An 18,865-nucleotide genomic window follows, 5' to 3' on the forward strand; every position below is an offset into this window, starting at 1 on the left:
GAGGACCCTTCCGGGAGATTGCTCTCTTTTGCCTTCGCTTCCTGGTCCCAGTGGCTTTTGGTTTTGGTGCTCTCTTCTGGCTCCACATCGCTCTCCTAAGGACTCTCCCCCCCACACACACTCTGGTCAGTTCTCAGTCTGGGATGCTCGAGTCGTTATCTCTGTTCCATGAGTTTCAGGACCCTCCCTCTCCGGAGGGATCGTTAGCTGGGGCCAGGTGGTCATTTTCCCCCCACTCCGGTCAGCTCTTGGTCTGGGATGCTCGGACTGTTATCTCCGTTCCGTGAGTGCCTTTGGGAGCAGTGCACCCCCCCTTCTGGGGGAATCATGAGTGTAATTCTGGTATCGTTAGCTGGCAACAGGCTGAGCCTTTGGTCATCGGGTGGTGGGGGGACAGTATCACTGTGTATCACTCATTCTCTCCCTTCTCCGGGATCATTGGCCTGGGAGCGGGCTGGGCCTTTGGTCATCAGGTGGGGGGGGCAGTATCACTGTGTATCACTCATTTGTATATTTGTATATAGTATTATTTTCAATATTATTGTAGTTTAGTTATTAAATTGTCCTTATCTCAACCCACGAGTCCTCTTTTCCATTTACCCCTTTAATTCTCTCCCCTATCATTGGGTGGGGGCAGGAACTGTGCGAGTGGGTATGTGTGGTTTGGCCCCCAGCCAAGGGTTAACCCATCACACAGCTGTGAAAGTCCCAGCATTTATTAAAAAAAATTACATTTATCTTTACCTGATTCTGTAAAATTTCGAGATTTTTCATTGTTGTCCCATTAATTGTCATGTATTCAGCTTCACTTGACAACCGTTTGAAATTGCTGGGGAGAGGAATTTCATATGTTATATTTTAAATTCAGGCACAGACATAACAGTGAAATACTCTCAGGTTTCTCACATTAGAGAATTCATTAGTTATGCAAAAAAAAATCAAGTAAGAAATTAAAATCTATTCAAATAAATAAAAGAACCGAACATTAATAACTTATTTTAATTTACTGCTTGGGAAAACAAGATTTATGACTCACTTCCCAGTTTCCTACAATGACTCTGACAAATCTCTGAATAAAATCCAGCTCTCCTTTTACCTAATCCTGTTCCGCTCAATGGTTAAGGAAGTATCCCTTCTTTAGTCTATGATGAAATTGAAAAAGTATGTGGTTTCGTTAGTGTTCTGTTATGATCACTGTAGGATCAAGGACAGAGACGGGATTAACAATTAATACTTTGAGAACAGAACAGACTTTTAACACAACTCATCATCAAAACAGCATATCAAAATACATATTCTTATTTTCTACTACTACAAATTTAAACAGGCTGTTAGCGCAATTATTTAGGAAAATAAAAATAGGGTATATTTAAACTATTTTATTTTCATATGAAATAACCATGACCAAAATCACTTGACCTTTACACTCCCTAACAGAACAGGATGAGATCAACCTAAAGGCTGCGTTGGTTTAGAATCAGCGTTAATAAAATAATTGTATTAGATGTGTAATCATATTAGATATGAAAATTATTTCAGTCTCAGACATACACATGTGGTAGTCGGGACCATGAAGTGAAGTGCAAGATCCTCACTAAATGCTTCTGACAAATCAAGTCATGATTGTCTAGGTTAATCATACTGCTGACTGCCCTTTGCGCAAATATAGGACACTCTTTATTGCCTTAGACTAAACAGAATGACTTGCTGGGTAGGATTTAAAACTGCTTTCTCGACTTTTCACAAAATTTTTTTCAGTGCATTCAATTTTAAACTCCCTGGAGGCGCACTCAAATGCTCAAACTTTTCTGTTAGGCACACACAGCTGCACTATTGCTATACTGAAAACAAAAACAGCACTAAAACTTTCAGAAACATGAAATATTCAGAGACTAATGTTATACATTTACATTCCATGCAGTTGCTTGGGCCTGATAGCAAATTTGTTCCTACGTAAGGCACCAAATTATAAGTATTTTCCACATAATTTAAAGGAAAAAAAAAAAGTAGATTCAACTGAGTGTCCTCAAGAAGTTCTATGATAGTTCGGAAATACAGCTGACTCAGAACTGTACCCATAGTCATAATCATTCTGCTCTAGTGTGCTATCCCAGCAACCAACAAAATTGACCAGGAAAACAAAACCTTGGAGGCAAAAGCAGCAGCACTTTCTAAAGTACACAACATTGTGGGCAACAAAACAATACTTCCTTTATTATCTTCAGTCACAACTGCTGAAGTTGGCAAGAATTAAATAGGAATTCTTTCTGTATGGCTTCCAATCCTTATGATCAACAACAAAAGCTACCCACTCTTCCAAAAGCACTTCTTTTTCATCATCTAGGACTTACCTAAACTGCAGTTTCCCCACTTGCTGCATTTCAATTTGCCACTACTCAAACCTCTCATCTCTTAAACCCAGCTGAGTAAGCACCATGCTTTTCCATCTCTTCCCGAAAGCGAAAAGGAGCTTTTGGCTCTTTCTATCAACCCTCAAATCACCCATAAGTGAATTTCAAGATTGTGGATTTACTGGTTCTTGTGTTTCCCCACTACACCTTGCTTCAAAGCACTTAACACAGAGCACATAGTGTTCACAACAACGTTGCTCTCTGGTAGTATTTAAAGACAGGTAACTGTTCCACTGCAGAGTATATTCACTACTCTTTCAGAATCAGATATACTAAAGTTGTTCTCACAGCATAAATTACATATGTTTTATATTATCCAGGTGTTTGCTTTATCTGAATTACTCCACCCTGCTATTAACCCTTGTAGTTGAGAGATTATAGTATATGAATAATAGCCAAGATCAACTGTGGCATATGCCCAACCAACAATTCCAGATGTCACAGCACAGAACATGTTTTGCTTCCACCCCTTCATCTTCCTTCAGCTTGGGATCAGAACTTTATAAAAACGTGAACAGACTCTTTGTAGGGAACTTAGGGACCAAATAACATACGAAGGTTGTAAACAAATACTAAGTCAGTGCTGGTTTTGCAGCAAGGGTGTCAACACATTCCTTGTGAGAAATTTTAATGTGCTATCAGCCATCTGCTGCACCAGTAAAAATGACCCTTCAAAATCACTTCAACTGAATGACAATGCAATAATTCCTTCTGTAGGTGACAGTGTGACCTGAGTTTCAAAGAACAAACCTGCAACAGTCTCAAGTACTTAAAAAGCACAAAACACAAGCGATGGAAATAGACAGCAATTCCACTACTGAGAAGCAAGGCGATGTAGAATCACGCCATCCAGGCCGACAAAAATGAAAAGAGGAAACAAAAAACCCCACAAATTTCTAGTAAGATTTAGGAAACTTTTGGGGAATATCCACAAGAAAGAAATTCCTACTCATAAAATGACTTTTCAGAGTAGAACTACAATTGATGATGAGCATTAAGGGTTACTATGATTGCTTTAGAACAGCTAACATCCTCAGCCTCAATTCTTATGTGCTGCCTGCGAAATTGGATCTTCTCGGTCATTCTGCCTCCTGAGAAGCTTGCAGTGAAGAGCACTTTTTAAGCTTTATTCATTATTCTCTCCACAGGAGATATTATACATAATTTCATATTCAGTAACCCAGACTAAGTGAATGCATGTTATACAGATCAGTAGTTTTCTACTACTTTGATTTTGCAAATCTGTAAAAACTTTGCAGTGAAGCTGCAAGGCACAGTATTGAAAGCCTCCTAAGCAGCATATTCTCTTTACAGACCTCTAGAGTCCAAGTCTTTGAGATTTCTAAGGGTGAATAAACCACAGTAGACAAGAGTTGCAGGAATCCCTATTGAGCTTTAAGGAGTAAAAACAAGTCTCTCCATTTCTCAGAAGCACTAGTTTCTTTAGGTATGAAAGCCATTCACCACAGTCCAAGTAGTGAAGGACGTCATGCCCAGATTATGTTTTATATTTAATTAACCAGTTTTAAATTTATTAGCAAATATTGCCACAGGGCTAGAACTTCTGGTCTGGATAACTAATATGATAGGAGTCCAGAAATTTCCAGCTAAACTAGCAACAAAATCAAACAAACAAACAAACACACAAAAAACAAAACTCAGAAAAAACAAAACGAAGAACAAGAACAGAAATCAGAGGATGGGGGAAGACTTAAGAAAAAAAAAAAATAACCATCATCATTTTTATCCTGCACTAGTCTTCTTTTTCTTCTCTGAATTCGCCCCAAGGAGTGGGCATGCAACCCTGTTCTACCCATATGTCTCAGCCTGCTTTCCTTGCACACAGCCTCAGCACTCCTACAAGCTCCAAATGTCCACAGTGCAAGAGGTCCCACCTGCAGCACCTCTTATTAATGTATGAAAACCATGCCCTTCCTTTTTCAGTCCCTCATGCTCCTGAGCTGACTTTGAAACCTCTCAAAATCATTTAAGTACTCCCTTTCTCATAGTGAGAGAGGGTAAATAAACCTATGCAGTGTCTTGTGTACAACACGTTTCTGACTACATCAGCACCCAAGAGATACAAAAGCCTTATGAAAACCATTCCCTCAATTTCCATGAAACTTCCTCTGAAAATTCAAGGATGTCCACCGTTTTAAGATTAAGAACTTACATTTTTACTTCTCTCGATTTCATGTTGCCTTCCACTCCTATTATAAAGTACAATCAAACATGTCTCATCTTCTTGAATTCTTTCTCTCTTTCCTCTCCTCCTTCAAAGCCATTTTAACCCTCTGCTCTCCTCTTTCACTTCTGACACTGTTTTCTTTCTTCACTGCTGGTGGTTCTCCAATCCAAAAGCCACTCCCTTCCTTCAGGAAGATACCTGGGTCTTCCACTCCCTGCATTCACTGAAGTTCATCTATCACTGTTCAAAATCTAACTACAGTCTCTCTCTTCCATCTCCAATAGGCTGGAAAATGTGTAGATAAAATTAAAATACACCAAGACAAATTTCCTAATAACTGCTATGCAAATGATGTTTTTTCAAACAAAACTGGTACTCAGCTGTATTTGAAAAACCTCTCCTAGATGTGTACCAACTTCTTGTCAAAAGACAATAAAGGTCTCTTAGTATGTAAAGGTATTATAACACAATGATTATAAAAAGCTTGTGTCATTCATTGTTAAATCTAATTTTACTTGCTTACTAGAGCTGTAATGCAGCCTAGCCATGTCCCATGGTTCTGCTATGGCAGAAATCTTTTTTTCTTTCTAATATTTTGCTTTATTTAGGATCTTAAAAGTGGATATAAAAGCTCCATCTAAATATTAAAACAAAACTTGTTTCCCCCTAGTAATGAGAGTCTCTCATCACTTACCTAATGTTTCATGACTCTTACTATTAAACTGAGATGGAATTTTGTTCAGCTGGGAGAAGAGTGTTTATCCGAAGAAGGTACAGAGGCATAAGGAATTTTTTTGTCATTATTCCTGTCAAATAGGTCTTTTTCATCCAGATCTGTGTCACTTAAATTAATAAACTGAAAACTATCTCACAACTCCGACTTCATGCTCACTGACTCATCAGTATATGCTCACTGACCTGAATCCTCCCAGGAATTTTAAGTTGCTTGACAGTGCAATGGAAGTATTTCTCTTCTACTTTCTGCAGAATCACAGATCCATCAGCCTGACACCCTTTGATTAAAAGGCTTCCCATTTTCAGTGTTTAGATAGTATTTCGCTGGCATTAGGAAAAATACTGAAGTTGAGTTTGCCTCAGTATTTGGCTCACTATTTCAGTATATGTGACACGCTAAAAACAGCAGGTAGAATTCAGTACCGGGTAGTCAAAGCAGTAAAAAGTCTTTAAAAATAAATACAGTAGAATCCAAGCTCCTGAGCACAGGAACAAAGTTCTCTCAAATAATGTATTTTATTTCTTCATTGTGTACCACCAAGATACCAAATAGTTCATTGCCTTTCCACTCAAGATTCTCATACATTCACATGAAGTGCATTAGAGCAACCTTCAGCAGGCAAATGTCAACTCTAAGACTTGGTGCTTCTCCTTCCCGGTCTGTAATTATACTTGATTTTAAGATGCAGCTATTACAAATGTGACTGACTTCTGCCAGATAAGCCTTCAAGTAATGATGTTTCTCCTCTGCTACTGAATGACTTCTACATAAAAGATGGATTTTGTATTTCTCCCATCTGAAAGAACATTCAACTTACATGTGATTGCATATTGGGCACTGTGACAATAGTGATCTACAAGTGTGACCATGGAACAGCATTTCCTCGGAGTTCACTTTCTTCTTCAGAAACTCTCACAAGATTTCTCCAAAAAGCCAATCAAAGAAGATGAGCAGGAACAGCACAGTGCTGGAACACCACAGATGAGAGTGCTTCTTGATGGATGAGGCAGGGGAGACGGCTTAGAAGATGCCACGGGAATTCTTTTTGTTAACATTTTAATAGCACTTGGAGAGGGAAAGGGCAACTAAAGGACAAAAATTCAGTCCGAAATCCAGAAAACTCAGGTATATATAATTTCCAAATATTGTAGTAGATACTTGAGAAACGTTTAAAGCTGATATCTGCAGTCATTTTTTTAAATGAAGCTGCATTTTATAAAAACTGGTAATGTAGGGAGCCCTTCAAAATAAGGCTTGAAACTTTAAGAATCTCGTAACAGATGTAAATGATCTACAACTGACATGACATATTTCTAAGTGTCCAGTTTGCAGACAGACTTACTTTGTTAAATCCTGCCTACTTACAGCACAGAGGAATAATGACACAACCCAGAGAATATTTTTCACAGGATTCATGACAGATTAAGCTGTTTTATTAAAGCATGTAATAAACCTCAATGATATTTTCAAACCTAAGCCAGGTAGCAATCTATTATACTGGTACAAGGCAGGATAAAAAGATGCTTGAGTGGCAGTATCTTTCCATTCTCACTTGATTCCACTTGCACAATCCTGTTACACATTTTGAGTACTCATTTGAGCATATCTAATAAACCTAAGTGTTGGGACTACTTAAGGGAAGACAAGATTATTGCCATATCTGCGTTTTTTTGTAGTAACTTTGCACAAATGGTGACAGTCTATCAACAATTTTTTTCATGATAGTTCCCCCACTCTGAGTTACCACTGAGCCAACTCAAGGGATTTTTGAGAAAGCTAGGATGTGTTGAAGGTCTGTTTTCTTTATAATTGATAACTAGGTTCACCAACTCAAACAGACCTGCTGAATACTGTCTAAACATTGCAGCACATTAGCATTTATACCTGCTACCACAGCTATAGAAAGAGAAAATTATTTATACACCTCTGGCAAAATAAAACGTCATCTGCAAAGCTAAATTACAGCATTAATTTTTTTTTTTTTAAAGCTGACAAAAAGCCACAAATTTTGTTCACAAAATAAAACTGAGTTTGAGATATACTGGCTGATGTTGATTAACAAACTTTAAAATTTCCCCCTGGTATCTACTAGTTTTTGCACCTTGTTTGTTTTCAGTAACACTTGGCAGCAGTACACGTTAATTTACATTACCGATAGTAATTTCTAGACAGACATACTTCATAAAGATTTTCATGAAACACCACTTAAAAAGAATAAATCACTGTATTCTTTCAGCTCTGATTACGAGCCCAAATGTAAGGTATAATTTCTAAAAAGACTATGTTTATCACTCTAGCAGGTGCATTCTTTACATTGAAGGGAAGTTGCTTGCTAAAACCTGCAACGTGACACTGGTAGGTGTATTGGTGCTTTGAATTCGAAGTTTATATAAGGCAACTTACCTTGGATTGTAAAGCATCTTTTCCAGATTAAATTCTTTGAGGTATGCAATTACTGCTGCCAGAGAGCAAATAACAGGCTTATCCAAGCTTAGTATTACAGACAGTTTTTGAGGACCTAAAAAAAAAAATTACTTTCTTTTTAACATATTGTTTACTACTTATGTATTTTAGAAAAAGCGTGATCCATTTTTTCAATTGAATCAGATAGAAATCTGTAATCTATGTACAGTGTTTTATGATAGCTACAACTCAATATAAAGTGAGGCTCCAAAATAACATTTATGGTTCCAAAGAATTACAATTTACATTACAATAATGTAAAGACAATATGAAACATAAAACACCTGACTCCACAGGTCTTTCTTCATAAAAATTACTAACTGTTGGCACAAGAAATTTCTAAATATACAAACTAAGAATTGAATTCTGAGATCTCCATTATTGCAGGCAACATCTGTGCAAGTTAAAAGGAATGAACAGGGCTTGGCACATGTGCTGATGATTTATCTTCGTCGGCCAATCTGCAGAATACGGCTCCATCTTGGTGAGACAGCTATTCATATTTGATAGTGTTTCTAAGCAGTACTCTGCTACAGTCCCTGTTCCAGCTGCAGCAATAGGAAAATTCACTCCATGATCTCAACATAAAATGGTATTTTTTAAAACCTTATTAAGTTTTTTCAGGGATGTTTTAAAGCTGTTCTTCTGTTCTTAGAGTGTTAACACACACAAGAACTTGAAGAAACATTTCAGATGTTGAACAATTTCCCTCAGTTGCTATATATGTGTGTCTTTAAATCTGTCTAAACACACATCTTCAACCTATGAAAAAAAAAAGGGATGCTAGCCCTGTACTCAGTTCTGTTTAAATAATGTCGACTTTCAAGGTTCACCTCTCCCAAGCTCAAAAAAATGTGCAGAAAATTAAGCAAAGGTGGCAGAAGGTATGCCTGGATGAACAAGATGCTCCCAATTAACTCAGACATTTAAAAGGAGGCGTTTGAGAGGTGGAACAGGTGACCCAGGAAGAATATATAGACATTGCTTGAGCTTGCAGGGATCAGGTTAGGAAAACGAGAGCCCACCTGGAGTTGAGACTGGCAAGGTACATGAAAGGCAACAAGAGCTTCTACAAGTAGACCAGCAGCAAAAGTACGACAAGGGAAAATGCGCGCCCACTGCTGAATGGGGCAGCAGAAGTGGTGACGAAGGACATGGAAGAGGCTGAGGAACTCAATGCATTCTTCGTTTTGCTCTTTACTGGTAAGATGTGCCTAGAACTGGAGGCCCCTCAGACCAGTGGGAAATTCTGGAGTAATGATGGTTTCTCCTTAACAGAGGAGGATCAAGCTAGGGAACACTTAAATTGGACATAGATGAATCCATGAGACCCGATGTGATGCATTCACATGTATTCCTTACCCAGGTAAAAACTAACAGGAGGCATGTTTCAAAGACATTCTGAATGACATACCTGTAGTACCAGGCACTTCTGCATAAAAATCAGTAACCATCTGGAAAGCATGGCTGTATTCAAAATGGAGTTTTTCCATCCTTTCTATCCTAATTCTGTCATCCCGTAACCTGCAAAGAAAAAATAATTGACTTTCAGTATTTATTGATCCCTTCACGAAGAACACTTAAGTAGGTTAAAAAGTGTACTTTCATCTTTCCTTTTGTTTAGAATTGAATGGATAAGGAGCTACTTGGGTAGGTTGAGAACATTTCTAAGAGTGTGGCAGGGTTTTTTAAACCCTTCTTCTTTCCATTATAAAAGTGCAAACAGATAAAACAGCAACAGCAAGCAAGCCCAAAAGAGACTTCAAGAGGTTGTCTAGTATTCCTCCAAGGTAGATGTAAATATCTTTTCATCAACCATAACAAGTATTTGCCTTATCTATTCTTAAAGACTTAAAATTATTAAACAATGAAGCAATTATCCTATTATTACCATATTTAATTATCCTTTAAAGGCTTTGTTCTATGCTGTACAACCTCTTCCAACATTAACCTATTGCATGTTTTCCTATATGCAGCTGAAATAAAGTCTTCCTGTCCTTTTTTTTCCATAACTACTTGAAGACTTTTCTCTTCCTTGTGCTAAAGGACTTGATTTCTTTCAGTATTTTTGCAGTCCAGGTTGCCAAGGATGTTATTAAAGATAACCCAGTCCTCCCAACATGCCAGTAGTTCCTCACAGTTTATAACACCAGCAAATATAACGAACTTACTCTGTTCCACTGTTAAGCCAAATAAGATCTTTCCATGAATCCTCCCCTACTGTCAGCAAGTAATTGAGAATTACAGCAGTACAGGATTTCAGCCAGTTTTGCAACCCATGGGAAATTAATCTAGCCTGTTTCCTGGGACCCCTGTTTCAACAGCCCACTTATTTAAGACAGTGGTAAAAACCCTTTATTCATCACAATGTGCATGAGCTCAAAGTTGCTCAGTACCTGGGCTTTAGTGTCAAGCAGTACACCAGAGGTGCCAAAGTCTGACTCAGAGAAGAGTATGTGTGTGGTGTTTAGAGTATGTGTGTGGTGTTTATGAGATACAACCTTTCTACATTGGTTGCTTTTCCTAATTGCTCACTGAAAATAAAATTGGATGCCGCATTATCAATTCAATTTGTACAGCTGTTAATACAGCATTAAACAGATATGCTGGTAAAAAAAACAAACAAACAAACAAACAAACAAACAAACCAACCAAAAAAACCATACATGCTCCCCCTGAAACCTTTGAGCATAATTACACAGCTACAGAATTAGCACTGAAGAAGAGGGCAACAGAAACCTGCCAGTAAAAGACATACAAAACTTAACTGGCCTCAGAGTATCCAGTCTCATACAACCATGGGACATGAATTAACCAAATACTTGTAGCACATTGGAATTATGCCAATGAGAGGGATTCTGTAGGTATTACAGGAAGGAAATTAATCAATACTCTTTTTTGCAGGGCTTCACAGAAAAAGAAAAATATTTTCTGCATTACTTTGTACATATTCCAATCTGAAAGGATCAATATGTCTCTGAGGCTCAACTCTTCAAAATAAGAAGTTATTTTCCAATAATATATGTCAAATTAACTGAGTCTTATAGGTCTGACTTTTCTCAGCACATCCTAGATGACTCTTGCTTACTTTGAGTGCCTTAATTTTAAGTGACTGATCCATTTAAGTTTTCAGTCTTTAGACCCTCTGGGAATCCCCTCTGCCCCAAGCCTACTCAAAATAAGCAAACATTTTTAAAGCAAATGGATTTCTGTAAAAGACAATTAGTCTGTGTTTCTCAACCTCTGATAGCAATCAGCTATTTTCTTCCTTGCATTTTCCACTTGCTCCAACCTTCATTAATAATCTGCTCTAACACACACATCACTTTGCTAAATTAGCATGTATACTCACTACAGCCTTTTGCAAGAACACCACTTTGGCATTAAACTTTTAAAAACGTGTTCTATGACATCTGGAGGTTAGCACAGTACAAGCCTTTGATTCAGTCCTGCAAGACAGCAGGGTTTTTTCCTGTTGACCATGTGTGAGTATGGACTTAGAGAAATATTTTTAAAATAGGATTTTATTTTTGATTTCTACTTCTTATATTTTCATAATGCTGCCTTCAGAAAAGCAAGGCTTAGCAATGTCTGCAGAGCTAATTTTTAGAACCAAAGTCAAAACAGGACACTTTGGGGGGTAATTCATTGGATGAGTCATGCCACACCTCCTTGTTTTTAAAGTAATTGTTAAAAATTAATTGTTGTCATTTTCTTCAATGCATTTGTGTTTTTCTTTCATTTCATAACCAAATTTATTGAACTCCTTAGCATAAGCTTTGGCAAATGATAGTTACAATCAATGTAACTTGAGTGAACTCTTATAGCAGTACTTTTTTTCATCAACTATACTGATAGGAAATAGTTCAAACTAGAATTAGACAATTCAGTGATTTGTAATGATCTTTACATATTTCAATATGTAAAGATGGGGCATCATCAAACAAATACCTGACACTTTGTCTGTCTGAAAGTATGCATCTGATACTCTGAAGTAAAAAACCTGGAAGGTTACAGATACCAATTCAACGTACAGAAAAATCTGAATTTTTATCAAGATGTATGAAAACAAAATCTGCTGCAGAAGGCTTTCATGTCTGTCCTTTCTTTAGCCAAATGATCACCCATAGGCCATTTTTCTGATCACAGCCAAAGTGATATGTTGATGCTTATGTTGTTGCTTTATCTCTCCAGCTACCAATGCCTATTTAAATCAGAAGTCAATTTGACATCAGTTTTTGTAAACATCATTCTTGTCAGACCATCTACAATGAACTGCTGTGCAACTCACCCAGTTTATTATTGATATCCTTCCTGAAAACAAGCAACCCTTGTAGTCCCATGACACTGATAGGGCTAGTCAATGATGAAACTCAACTTTTCAAGGCTTTTGTACTTGCCTTGTACAAGTTCTTCTGCTACGACCCTTAACCAGATATTTGCCAAGAAGAGGTGTTTCAGGGTTTCAAACTACCAACTGATACTACAAATGAACCTATAGTGCCCCTTCTCTGCTCCTGAAACACACTGGGATTGGATGCAGAACTGTCTTTCCTCACTAGATGAGTTATGGAAGTTGCTTGAAGAGATGATCATCAGCCACAGCTAAGAATATGAAATCAGTGTGTCCGTAAATAGATGTATAAAGAGTGGGACCCTAAAACACACACATCTACACAGACAGACACACACTTCTGTGTATATAATGTAACACATTAAGTCCATTCCAACCTATACTGTTCTATGATTCCATTACTGCAGGGACTAATTTATTTGTCACCCTACTGGGAAAATGTAAAAGGATCAACATTGCTGGGTTTCATCCCTCTATTTATCTGAAAAATCAATGCACCCACTTAAAGACTCATTGCTTACCAAGTGATGCGGGAAAAATATTTAAAAGAGATCACTAAATTTGAGGTGAAAAAATCTCTATAGACTGAAAAAAAATGCTAGAAGCTAGAAGAATGTAAGCCTACATAAATAAAACTAATTTACAAAAAAATTAGTCAAGATATTTAAAAAATAAAATCATTTATCAATAAAATGATAATTTTATTATGATGAAAAATGATTTTATCAATCACAGGAACTCACTGCAGTGTTCTGAATAAAACAGGAGTCACTTCATTACTGCTCTTCAGTTCACAATTAAACAGGCATAAAGTGCATAAAGACTTCCTGAAAAACAAACGCATCTAAACTAAGTTTTCTTAAAGCTCAGGAAGCCTTCTAAGGAAAGCAAACAACACCAGAATTTTACCTTCTAACTAATACCCTACCCTGCCCATTCTGCTTTAGGACCATTCAAATGCAGGGGTGCAGACACCCTATATTTTCCTATACATTTTATTCAAACTATTATTGCCTCTGCACTTCTCACAATGCACTCTGCTGAGATGACCAGTCTGTCACTGTAGGGAAAAATCCTACACTGCCCAGAAGAGCAAGGTAACCTGAATGCATTAATCCAAGTATACCATGCCATCTTCCCTTATTAACATGCTTAGCAGAAATTGCATTTCTTTTATTTGTCACATTGTGTTACCTTTGTTACACAACTGCTTCTAGCTCAGCAGCTCTAGATTTGAACTCGTCTGTGAGAATAGGAGAACAATCATTCTTCCTTTTTTTGTAAAACTTGGCATGAAGCTCCAGTAGCTTCTCTGGCAAAGTCTCAATGACATTTCCAAGTAGCTGTTCTTTTGGCACCAAGTGCATACATTTTTATAAGCACAGCTTTTTTCTCTCCTGCCAGAGTAAAGTACTTTCCCACATTTGCGCTCAACAACCTTCAGATACCAGAAATGGAGACAATGTTGCTGCAAGGAAAATGGCAGCACAGTCACCTTCTCAGAATGATATAAACCACTGCTGCCTGTAATAACCAATGTAATAACCATGTTGCCACATGTATGCTATCAATATACTACATACAACACATTACCCCACAAGACCTCTAGGTTTTCAAACATCTCATTCCAATACTCTCACTTATGCTAGACCTGCTCAAAAGCCTAGAAGCAACTCTGACACACTTTATATATATACACATACATATATGTATATTTTACATATACATACACATACAGAAAAACTTGGAGAAAACTCCTTGCTTCCATTTTACTATCCAAACTATCAACATTTCTTAACATGTACATCCTGATTTCCTTTCCTTACCTTAGCAGAACTATAGCTGAAAAGAATTCCAACCATATATACAAGCTAAGAGGCTGGATCCAAGAAATTTGAAGAAAGACCTTTTTCAGCTTCAGGAACTCACAGACAAGACCTATCAAGGAAGTGGAGCAAAGAGGCTACCAGAAAAGCAAAGGGCAGAGGCTTGTGTGGGCAGTGTATGACAGTCTGTCTTCTGTAAGGACAGAATTAGGTACTACAGGGCAGAACACAAACGCAGTTCTGCTCCAGCAGCTACTGCATCCACAAATAGAAACAAACAAATATTTTTCAAGCTCCTTCTCTCTGCCTGTCTGAAGAATGGGGTAAGACACACTACACTCATTTCATAGAAACCTAGTAGAAAAGATCAAGAAATGCTAGGAAACTATTTCTAAGCACCTAGAAGAAGCAAGATGAGTAATAGCCAGCATGGATTTGTCAAGAAAAGGAAAATCCCATCAAATCAATTCCATTTCCTTCAATGGCAGAGGAACAGGTTCTGTGAATGGAGAGGAAGCAGGTGATTTCCTACATGCTTGACTTCAGTGAGGTTATTTTGTATTGTTTCACACAACATGCTCATAACTGATCTACAGAAGCACGTTTTACATGAAAGTACTTATTACAGAAGGGGTACAAAACTGGCTGGAGAATAATACGCAGAATGGTATCAGGTTCACTGTCAAAGTGAAAGAAAAAGTTTTGAGAAGTTCAATACAGCTCGATACTGCATCTGGTAGCACTCAATACTCCAGTTATCACTTGGACAATGAGACAGAGTACAACTGCAGTCAACTTGCAAAGGATATGAAGTTGAAGAGACTGCAAAGAGTGCTAGAAAACCAGGCTTAAACTCAAAACATGGTGGGGGAATTACCTACAATATACAAGTTCTCTCCACCATGCATAGCTATGCATAAACAACACATGCACAAGCAGAACAGGGGATAAACGAGTAGAAGCTCTAACTTATAATGTAGTAGTTCTTTCCATTAAACATCCAAAGCACATATAGTTTACTTGTGAAACGACAACACAGACCAGTTTATGTCCAATGAACAGCACTATTGAAAGTCATCTTCAGTGCCTCATGCAGTTGTATATCAGCTCAAACAATTGCCCCTCAGAGTCAGCACAGCATCTTCTCCACACTTCCCTCTGTGTTTTGCGGTACTATATAGAACATGACACTGTGAGGATGCAGCTCACTCTGATTTGGTCTCACTAGGAGACTGAAAGCACACTGGATTAGTCTGCCATATGCTTGTTCTACTGGTACCCTCGACCTGCACCCCTGACAGTGACGTGCTAATGCACATTTGTCCCCAGAATCACCACTGGCATCACAATTCATCAATTCAGGATTATGCCAACCAGAAAAACCTCTTTTCTTGCAGAGCTTCAAACAAATTAAACAAAAAAACCCCAAAGCAACACACCACAAAACAAAATACAGAAACATCCCACCTAATATCTGCCATACTACATTAACAACAATGAAATAATGTTCCCTGTGTTACACACCACCATGGAAAATACGTCTTTCTGATTCAAAGTGTGAAGAGAGAGTGAAGACATGGATCCAACCATTCGCACATGATAGCTTGGGATCACCCCTGTGGCTTGCCTCTTTTCTGCACACCATCAAGTCCCCCTCAGCAGGTCATATCTTGTGGCCTTGTTTAACTGCTCTGTGGCTATTTCTGCTCTGAGTTTTCTGACATTAGCTATACAAATTTACGGTTGAGAGTTTCCCACAGAATTAGCACACACTTCTTTTTTTCAAAAAAAGAAAGATTTCACTGTGGTGCCTTTCTGCCAAAGAAGAGTTCAACAAAATCCAGACGCATGTTATTCTGTACTCCTTGAAATACTCAGGGTTCAAGCACATGGTAGTATGCTAAAGAGTTTACCAGCTCACAGTCACCAGAAGTTTCTCTGAAAAGGCACACTAACGTGACCCTAATGGGGTGACCCACAGACCAGCTTTTTCTCATAATACAAAAAAAAAGGGATAAACTGTTGCATCCTGCCAGAGCAATCCAGTGTGCCAGCACTCAGCATTTTGAAGGCATGGCATGCTTTGATGCCTACTACTTAGCTTCAAGCCAATGCTAAATCTAGCTAGAAGGGAGAAAGGACAGGTAACGTAAAAGCTTTCTGACCCTGCACCAAGCACTTGGAGCATTCTATGACAGAAAAAAAAATCATGGTAGAGGGAAGGAAAAAAAAAAAAGCTTTTAAAAAACTTTTTGCTGGCTTACATAGTTAAATGGGGCAGCAACAATGAAGTGAAAATGATGGTGACAGGACTAGAGCAGCCAGCAATGATCAGTGTTTCTAAGGGAAATTATGGCAAAAGGTTACCACCAGAAAGCTTTAGGAGCACTGGCCATTGTATCGGGCTTGTATCACAGTCCTTTTCCAACCCTCCCTAGGGCCAGAAGCTTTATTTCAGTATTTGCAGCTGGTCAAAGCATGAAGACTCACCCCTTAGAGACTTCCACTGCCTGACTCTTCTGCCCACTCCACCTCCAAGTTTTCCTATTTTCATTGCTTGACAACCTGATTTTGAATGTCAGCAATAATCACAGTGGGCAGAGAAGAACCACGTATCCTACCTCTAAAACTGCAGAAATTACTGAGGGACCTCTGGAGGTCATGTTGTCCAGCCTTCCACTTCGAGTAGAACCATCGCCAACATCAGACAAATCATTTCACTAAACTCTATATGCATCTGTCACTGTTATAATGAAGGAGCTGACAGAAATGAGAAGCACATTGTTAAGAGCATGTCCAAGGTCAGATCAAAGTGAATTTTAAAATGTAGCACAAAAGAGAAGACTGTGGGATGAAGCAGCCACAGCTGCAGGAGCTACACCCTGAACTCCCACAGAGAACATCACAGGAGAACAGCACATCCATCTGCTAATACGGCTGCACGCTAAAAGGAAATACTGCAGCATGAAAGGCAAAACAGTTGTAACTGCTCCTTACTGAAACCATGACAATGAGCCAAAGTTTTCCAGTACGTGACATGCACTAGAAACACATAGATAACTGCTGTTCTCTGGAAACTACAACAAAACTGATGTTTAGGGAAAAGAGATTCAACTCAGAGAAGCAACGTCAGGGTCAAAATGAAGAGTCCCATCTATGCAACTTTTTGGAAAAGAAAGCAGAAATGTAATCCAGGAATTATATCATCATTTTAATCTGCTTTTGATATACTTCCCCCAGAAGCCAGCTATAGTCCAGCCTGAAATATTTATTTTTAAAGACAATGCCCTATTGCAGAACACTGCTGAATCCAGTCATGTGAAGAAATACTTTAGAAAATTTCATACTTGACCACAAGACCTACAGCAACCACTTAATACTATTTTAAATTATCCTATAACATAGTGATCATTAACTCCCAAAGCTCCCCCTAAATTACCATGCTTTTTTTATTAAAAGGGACTTGTAAAAGAATGTCTACACCAACAGACAACAGAGTGGCAGACAAAAAAAAAAAATGAGCTCTGTATTACATATTATATAAATAGAAATATTACAACCTTACCTTGCATCATTAAAAAAACCCTTCAGGTGCTTCATGAACTTTAGCAATTAATTAAATAACAAGAAGAGAGTGACTACAGCTAAAAGACAAAAAAAAATTCTGGACAGGCAGAGTAAAGGAAAAGATGACAGAACCACCTTGAAACAAAATTAGTTTTGAAACTCTAATGCAGAACTGTACGGTGAATTTCGGACTATCACCTCGTTCTAAACAGCACCTTTTCTACTACCCCCCTTACAGCCCCAGACCTCCTTCACTGTATTAAACATCTTTCAAAAGTGAACGTACTGCTCTTTGCTTCACAAGGTCACGTGTAGTCTGATCATACTTGTGTTGACTGACAGGAACATGAAACTTTCCCATTTTGAACAGCAAAACAACTTTTGAGCACAAAGCGTTTCTCTTTGTCTCTCTTCGAATCTTTTTGGAAAGGCTTCCCACCTAACAGATCTTTCAGTGAAGTAATAACCATTGTGCTTCTGTCAAATCACTGCCTACTGTCATTAAAACTCACCATTACAAAGATCAAGCTGATTGAATAAGATGTACTCTACTGAATTTTTCTCTAAGACATATCTTACCTAGCAGCAGAAGTAACGGCTCAAACTTGGTTTGAACAAAGTCAAGCTCAATACTTAACAATGTTTCCCATCCCTTTTAATTATCTACCTTTCCATTATGCTGTGCCTGAGCAAAAATCACATAGACATTTTTAGTTTAATGTATTTGAAATACCACTGGCCCTCAAAATATTCAAAATTATCTGGAACATATTCACATGCATACACAAAACAATCAGTGCTTTGCCCAAGGAAGGAAAGCATTTCCTAGATGAGGTTGTTAAAAAAAGTTAAAATTAAAAGAAGATGGCTACAATACAACATACTTCTGGAAAGAATCTTGAATTCAAGTTAATTACTTCTTCACAGGATCAAAGGGAAACCCAAATCAAAGCTCAATACGGCAGAACACAGCAGTCACAGAAAATCCACAGTAGTTCTGAGGAGTGCTGCTGAAGCATCAACTGTGCATTTGCCCAAGTGATGGATAAAAGGATATTCTACTAGCACTGATAGACAGCATAAATAAGAAGCTGTATGGAAGTCATCATCTCCCTATGAAACATTATTTCCAATGAGTATATTAAAAAAACAACAGAGATGGTGACAGAGAGAGTCCATCCGTGTATGTTATAAACCAATGTGAACTAACCTCCCACACTACTATCACAACTCTACCTGCCAAGAACTGTCAAGAACATAAATCCTGCTCTTTAATTAGCATGGGAATTGCTGTGGAAATTTACTCAGAGCACTGAACTT

The 18,865-nt window shown here is 38.0% G+C and overlaps 1 protein-coding gene across 1 annotated transcript in view; it reads right to left on the reverse strand.

Annotated features, from left to right (window-relative positions):
- Positions 1–744: 744 nt before the first annotated feature.
- The window catches only part of LOC104462415 (DNA mismatch repair protein Msh3-like), a gene marked incomplete at both ends in the record, with an annotated part of 49,286 nt that continues 31,165 nt past the window's right edge, over positions 745–18,865 (reverse strand). The window contains 3 exons of the mRNA XM_010074345.1: positions 745–829; positions 7,739–7,853; positions 9,213–9,322. Coding sequence (XP_010072647.1) covers positions 745–829; positions 7,739–7,853; positions 9,213–9,322 — 310 coding nt within the window. The remainder of the gene's footprint in view (positions 830–7,738; positions 7,854–9,212; positions 9,323–18,865) is intronic.

The sequence above is a fragment of the Pterocles gutturalis genome, unplaced genomic scaffold (genome assembly GCF_000699245.1).
Source record: "Pterocles gutturalis isolate BGI_N339 unplaced genomic scaffold, ASM69924v1 scaffold16487, whole genome shotgun sequence".
Taxonomy (NCBI): domain Eukaryota; kingdom Metazoa; phylum Chordata; class Aves; order Pterocliformes; family Pteroclidae; genus Pterocles; species Pterocles gutturalis.